The sequence below is a fragment of the Montipora foliosa genome, chromosome 11, assembly GCF_036669935.1.
Source record: "Montipora foliosa isolate CH-2021 chromosome 11, ASM3666993v2, whole genome shotgun sequence".
Taxonomy (NCBI): domain Eukaryota; kingdom Metazoa; phylum Cnidaria; class Anthozoa; order Scleractinia; family Acroporidae; genus Montipora; species Montipora foliosa.
Window position 1 is genome coordinate 38906046 of NC_090879.1, and position 7500 is coordinate 38913545.

At 38.0% G+C, this 7500-nt stretch overlaps 2 protein-coding genes across 5 annotated transcripts in view; one reads left to right on the plus strand and one right to left on the minus strand.

The window, feature by feature from the left end:
• LOC137974881 (histamine H2 receptor-like) overlaps window positions 1-1651 on the minus strand; it is an 8642-nt gene extending 6991 nt beyond the window's left edge. For all 4 annotated transcript variants that reach the window (XM_068821881.1, XM_068821880.1, XM_068821878.1 and 1 more), the window contains exon 1: window positions 1-1651. This exon is cut by the window's left edge. In XM_068821881.1, coding sequence (XP_068677982.1) covers window positions 195-1190 — 996 coding nt within the window. In that variant the 5' untranslated portion in view covers window positions 1191-1651 and the 3' untranslated portion in view covers window positions 1-194.
• A 2763-nt stretch (window positions 1652-4414) lies between these two features.
• The window catches only part of LOC137975090 (spermatogenesis-associated protein 22-like), a 10665-nt gene continuing 7579 nt past the window's right edge, over window positions 4415-7500 (plus strand). Inside the window, exons 1-3 of the mRNA XM_068822143.1 lie at window positions 4415-4497; window positions 4579-4972; window positions 7221-7326. Of these exons, the coding sequence (XP_068678244.1) occupies window positions 4467-4497; window positions 4579-4972; window positions 7221-7326 (531 nt within the window). The 5' untranslated portion in view covers window positions 4415-4466. The remainder of the gene's footprint in view (window positions 4498-4578; window positions 4973-7220; window positions 7327-7500) is intronic.

Consider the following 7500-nt stretch of genomic DNA (forward strand, 5'->3'; position numbering starts at 1 on the left):
TCCAAACTGACAACAGCACTGAAAATACATTGTTTTCTAATTCATTTAAATTTCGTGTGTCGTTTTTATTCAAGATCAACTTTCCGGTTGAATTTATAAGTTTGCACAGGGAGCTCGTTTAACGACACAGACGGCAAATGCCGGTTTCCGCTCAAATCCCATGTTTATTGTGGCATTAAACCGCAATGTGACAATCACAAAAGAGTTTCTGCTAGCTCCGATGGGTTTTTTGATCTCTTAGTGTTCCTTGAACACTGCAAAGATCCCTTAAGCGCTTGTCGATAAGCTGGCAACCGCCAAGCGTAAATAAAAGCGTCCAAGGCCACTTTAAGGAACAATAACAGATCTCTTATTCTTAACGCCATAAAAACATAATAGGTTTCCTGAGTAGGGAGCTTCGCATACAACCATATAAACTGAACTGCAATATGGGGCAAAGCTGAAATCAGTAGGATTGCTGCCAGATACAACGTTACAACGGTGAACTGTCTCTGAAGGTTGTAAGTTTTTGTACTGGCCTTTGTGGAGTTTGTGGATGATTTTCTCTTACCTTTTTGCTGTACCTGGTCTATAAAAGCTCTGTATAACAAAATCAGATTCACAAAGAGAACAGTTGAAATCAAAATGGGATGAATTGCCAAATCCACTTTGAGAATGAAGCTAGTATCTATTCCCGAAAGATGCAATACCAATGTAAAACAAATAAAATACATCCAACTCAGCAATATGCTGGTAATAACACGATGTCTTGTGATCAAAATTTTGTATTTATGAGGCCATTTAATGGCGATGTATTGCGACACCGACAAAAATAAGATTATTAAGTATGACGAACTTATTGTGACGGTGGAGATAGGTTGTCCCACATCAAATAATCTTTTAACCATCCAAGGTGTGTTGCTGCGACCAAGCAAAAAACGGGTGATGTAAAAAATCGCAAAAAATGGGGCCGTTGTTGCGCCTGTCAGAAGATCAGTTATTCCAAGGCCAATAATAAAATAAGTAGTTGGTGAGCGAAAACTTCTATATGGGTCTTTCCATATTGCCAGTAAAAGAAAAATATTAGCGAAAACTGTCAGTACCGACAGAACTGAAAGGCAGATCCCTTCAGCAAGTTCAAACTTTAGGTACAAAGACGGCAGATGATCCAATTCACCAAACATGGTCGGTTCACTTTCATTGATGTACATGTTGAAATTTTCTTCACTCCTGCAGTTAAACCTATAGTTGAAGGCGTTGAGTTTAAATTTTGGCAGAAGACCGCCCCTTGTGCCACCTTGCACTGCCGTGCGGCTGAATGTAAATTGATGGGTCGTCGCGTTCAACGATTAGCGGAGCAACCAAGAAACAGATGTAAAGCTAATAGATCTGAGGAAGGATTTGAAAAGTGATTGGGCTACCTCTGTAAGGTTGCGAAATGCTCTCTGAAGGCTACAGCATAGCTGGGATGAGTCATATTTCTTTTCAGTTCAACAAGTATTACACTCGTGCATGGCAATTATCATTTCGTTTGTTCGGTTTTCACTATCGACACAGCTGCCCGGGTACAAGTGTCAAATTGATATTATGCCAAAAAGATTTTGAAGCACATTTTGACTGCATTGTCCTTTCATATATATATTCCATGTGGCCCTAATCTAATTTTTCTGCGTAGTCGCGTAGTCTCTTTCCAATGCAACAATCGCCTGGCGGGAAATTTTAGTAGTTTTCCCAGCTGCTTTCGGTATCTAATTTGAAGGCCCACCGCGCGCCAAAAATACAAACAAACTGTTTCCTCTTCTGTTCTTTCTGTTATTTTTTGTGATTTTTGTATTTCCCACGTCGAAAAAAATTTCGGAGCTTTCGTATACAGCGCTGTTTTTCAGTAGAGTTTGTAATAGAAAATTTTCATTCCGTAAAAAAGAACATTATCCCGTTGCGGTGGAGATGAATTTAACAGATGATTTTTTCGAATTATCAATTCTTTATCTATGAAACTTCATCTCTTTTCGCCCTTAATGATGATCTCTGTATTACTGAAATTCCCTTTTGACGATTTCTTTTTTTTTTTATGTTGAGAGTATTTCAAATGAAGAAATTTTACGCAGAATTGGAAATGGACGGACAACTTTTCGTGATGGAGTCAGTGACATAAGACCTGATTTTTGAAAATGATATGTATCATCCAATAGGCATGTACCAATAATTGTTTTTATTGGATTTTCGGACAGTATCATAAATCATTTCAATGAATTCGAATTTTATTTTATTTTTTGGCTACAACATGTTATAGGTGGAGTTGTAAATTATGATGAAAACACTAAAACATCGTTGACAGTCAACGGAATCACTTTCAGTGGAGATTTCTTGTTTATTTCGGATATGTAGACAACTCATTCAACAAATATGAAATGAAAATATCAACCGAAGTATACTTGATTCATTCGGGACTATGGTGTGATACCACTCAAATGAGCTTTCTTATCTTGCTGAGACTAACATTATCCCACATCGTTAATTCCCGGTCAATATTTTGACGGTTTTTAAATTTAGTTCAAGCAATATATCAGCAAACGTTTCTAAAAAAAGTTCGTTACTAGTGTATTGTCGGCTCCAAGTTAGCAACGTCCAGGCCACATTGGCTGAATTCAGTAACCCGCAAAATAATTTTAATTGTGGGTATGTGTCTTTTTTTTTCATGTCCGAAAGAGTGAGCGGACAAAGGTCTGCAATCCGCATTACTGACAACTTGTTATGGAAAAAGTTGTCGTCACGAAGCATTTTTCAAGATTTTATATTTCGTTTTATCACACTGCGTGTTTTTTGGTGATGATGACGCAGAGATGACGCACGATTTGTGAGTCTGTTTTCTCGAGGGCCCTCAAAAAACTAACGCACCTGTATCTTTGTCGTTTGCTGACATAACCTTTGCACGTTTCACCATGAGTTGCCTAATGCAAGGCGTCACCCCAATCGTATGAATTGGCGTAAAAAGGAAACTTTGAAGTCTGTAGAACAAGACACCACGCGCGAGCCTTTTTTTTTTGTAGTTTTGTAGCATGTCGCTTTTGCGACCCCTTCCCAGTATTATAACTTATTTCATTTAAATTAGTTCCCTGCCAGCAGAGGTCTCTTTTCTTTTGCGTTCAGGGCTGACGAGTACAGAAAATGGAGACCTCTGACATGGGGTGATACAGCCGCTGTCCACAATCTTGGACCGTATGCCCCATGAAATGTTTGGTGACTGTGATTTGAGCCCACTGTTTCCCGCGCATTTCTTTACAGTCGACTTGATGATGAAGTGAGCCCAAACAACATTAAGTACTACGTGAGGATTCAGTCGCTAGGTAAGTAGCCGCCGTGCATGCTCAACACAGTGAGTTTTGACCCATGGCAGAGATCTCTTTTCCCTCCGCTAGCAGGGAAGTAATAAATAAAGTACCTTTTAACTCCAGTTATCTTAGGAACGCAATATCATTTTCTTTAATTATTTGGTCTGTTTGATTTCACTTCATAAATTATTCAGTTTTACAGTAGTTTTCGTGGTCATCTTGGTGAAACTGAGAAACGAAAAGATGGCGGTCACGTCCGTTTGACTAAGGTACACCTGAAAGCCACTTGTTTAGGCCAGCAAAAACAAACACTTCGTTTGAATAAATTCTTCTTGTAGTTGGAAGGCAGCTGATTTGAAATCATGTGTTTGTTGTACTGTGGTTCTTTACAACGATTACCAGTCACACCCGCCCGTCAAAGATTTTTTTCATGTTTTGAAACTGAATTTTGGTGGACGTCAATCAAATGTTTCCATGACGAATTCGACTGCCGCTAGGTGAACAGGACTATATCGTCATGGAAAAATTTGATTGACGTCCACCCAAATTTAGTTTTGAAAAATGAAAAAACCTGTTGAGAAGCGCGCGTGACTGATAACCACTGTAATTAAAAATTAATGGAAGGTGAAAAGATCTGCACAGTCCAGATAAAGATACGGCAATAAAAGCGATGCTTAAGGATTGTGCTTCAAAAACAATAAAATCCTCGGAAATACACCTTTTATTCACAAATTTAAAGTGTCTCGAAATCAACACTAGCTATTGGCATCTTTAGCTGGTGTCGTATTAGATCACGTCCCTCTTTCGCTGTGTCCGTTGAGAGCGTGACAAGAACGTGAGAAAAGTGGGAGTGTGAATGTTCCACGTCTTTATTTGTCTTACGTTAAAGAAAAAAAATCGCCAATTTTCTTTTCTTAAAAAAATAGTGATTTTGTGATAGAAATCCAGTACGTAACTCCTTGTCCTCACGTTCTCCTTGGGATGGACTGTAGAAAGGGCGGGAAAATGCGCAGTTGGCAAAAAAGCGCGCGAAAATCAGGCAGGTGCCAAGACTTTCTTGTCAACAAAACACTTTTTCAGTGAAAGTCACCTTGCTGAGGGAGTTATCATTGACATAAAGAAACCTAGAATTGATCTGTCTTGCTTAAAGACAGTATGAACAAACGTCCAAGCAGTAATTTAAGTGGTAAGTCGTCTCAAAATGGCTTTTTTTGCTTTCAAGTCCTAAGCTTCAAGATATTCAGTAACATTGCTGCTTAATTCATAGGCCGTTTGGTGCCAATATTCGCTAACAATAAAAAGAAAAGATTAAAGCAAGCACTGTATGCAAACCCAACAGCGGAAGAACTAGAGTCCTCGTCGGCTTTAACAGAGATCTCAATCGATAGCTGCAGTGGTTTGAATGGAGATGTCTACAATGAAAGTAATAAAATGGGTCCGCTGAAACAAAATTTTGCTCCGGCTCAAAGATTTGGTCTGGAACACCACAAGAACAGTTTTTCTGCAACACCACGTCAGTCCGCAACAAACTGTCCTGGGGGATTTGCAAACAGAAGTGGTTTACAAAATTACAACCCACTAAGACAGCAACCACGAAGCTCTGACAACACCGACGCCCATACAGCAACTGCTAACACAACATTAAAAAATCTTGGGATCAGGTTGGCATTATTTCACGGATGAACGTGATTTGTTTATTCGTTTTGCCATATTTCATTATTTTGTTCTTGATATACAGTCATAATAATTTTCAGAAACTAGTTAATAATTCATTAGCAAAACAGTCCATCAGGTCACCGAAAAAAGGTCAAGTGCATGAGCTTTACAATAATAATAATAATAATAATAATAATAATAATAATAATAATAACAACAATACAGCTCAATTTAGCTCACAAGCTGAATATTTCAGCTTTTCTGTTTATTGTTTATTTTGACTTTGAAGCTTCATCTCTCAATTTAACACTTAAAGTATGAAAACTGCAAATAGGCCTGATGATGGTAACAAATATTCCTGACCCTGTGTAATTTGTTTTAGTATGCATATGAAGGAAAGCTTGCAAAATTTACTGAAATCTCATCATCCTCACCAAAATTATACAATAGGATACAAAATACAAATAAGTTACATTAAAAACATACAAATGATTACAAGTTAAGTTAATAAGATCATGAATTACGTAAATAACACCCACTGCATCAGTCAAAGATGTTACTTAGATCAAGTCAGGATCAAGTCTAAATATCCGTGTCTTAAAATGCTTGAGACTGGCAGCCAAAACCCCAGTCTCACTTGGATTTTATTAGAAGTCCCAGTCCGAGTTATTAAAATCCGAATCAATTACCATAATTGCCTATTATCTCGTAATCTGATTGGCCAATTTGCCGTTGTCGATAGTCTAGACAACGCTGCTCGCGTTATGCTTACGTCAATTTGTCACGCAATGTAATAGCCAATAAGGAACGCTCATTTTGGGAAATAAACCAATCCTATTGTGATAAAGTTATAGACAACGCTGTCTCTTTCTTTGTGTCATGATTCTGATCACGCTCTGAAATAAAAACTTTCTTTGGCGTTGAATATTGTGGTAAAAAACAAATCGAAAGTGGTTCAGCGTTGTCTGTCCACAACATTTAACCACTGTGGTGACGAATATCGTTGTTTTTCGCTTGCATTTTATCACTGAATGCCGAGAGGAAATAATGCAAATCAAGTTTCTCAGAAAAACGGGAGCGGCCTTTTTTGGCTTTGCAGGGAAATTATCAGGGGTAATCTTAACAGATGCGAGATCAGCAGGCAGCATTATTTACACTCGCAACATTATTAATAATGGTAATAGGACTGAGTGTAGTACCTTCAGGGAGTAATCGGCACGTAATTTAAAAAATTGACATTTCGAGCACGATTACTCCCTGAATGGACCTATTTAGCTTGTACGTTTTGTTTTCCCATTTCAGACCACGTGATATTACTCTTGGAAACATTTCCTGTCAAATGTCGTCTTAGGCACGTGCACATGTATGCATAACTTATGAAAACACAAAAGGAAATTTCCCTTGGGAACATCACGTGGTCTGAAATGGGAAAACAAAACGTACAAGCTAAAGAGGTACTTCACCTTTATCACTCGGAGGCCATTTTGGAGTCCGTGGGGAATAAAAGCTTTGTCTTTGCCATGTCTTTGCCCGTCTAACCCAATACTGAATGAGAGGTGAAACGGGCAATATTTTTTGTTTCACCATAGAGTGATATGGGTCTATCGTACGACGCGAAGTCCTATTATCACTTAATGCTGAAATCAGTGCTGTTGATAACCAATCAGATTCGAGATTTTTTGTAATAGATACGATTAAAACTAAAAATAATGCTGCGTGCTTTACAAGCTAATATCCACTGGTGTAGCGCTTTCCCCGCTGAGTGCAATACAAAGTGTAAGTTCATCAAAATTGATTCAAAACCTTACTATTTATTCGAAGTTTTCAAACGGTAGAACTATAAACAAATGAAAACTAAATTAACAAGTAAATAAAGGAATGTGACAAGCAGTTGCCACATCACAGCCCAGAAATACTTTTTGAAAGGTTCCTGGTCAGTGTTGATTTTGCACGAGCATTATCAGAACATCTTTCCAAACGTTTCAGTCACAAATTGCAAGCTGATAACGTTCATCCTCACCTCAAAAATTCAATATTCTTAGGTGATAACAATGCGCAACAAATACAAGAACTGTGCACACACTCATTATCAACAAATCAAGGAAAAGATTAAAATCATAGAAGCAGAGGTACATGTAAAAAAATCATCTATTGCGTTAGACAAAATGAGTAAATAAAATTGAGGAAAACAAAACTTATGCTTTCTTAGAAATTCGTGTCTTAATTTTTTTCTTGGTACCTTCTGGGACGAAGTCCTCATTTCCAACGAGGAGGAGATGCAACAAATTTCAGTGGAAGAACTGTCCAGTCTTCGGAAAGATCTCAGCAGCAACATCAAATGAAAGGGGCGAATTTAAAGGTAGAAAGGCAGATTTTGTATCAGTTCATTCACCAGTAAATGCCAATTCCTTTGGATTGGGTTAACCTGCCATTTCACGTCAATTTTTTTAGCAATTATTCACAAATAGTCCGAGAAAAATCGTGGAAAGTGTTTCTTTTCATAGGGTACATGGTACCACAGGTTGAGTTTGCA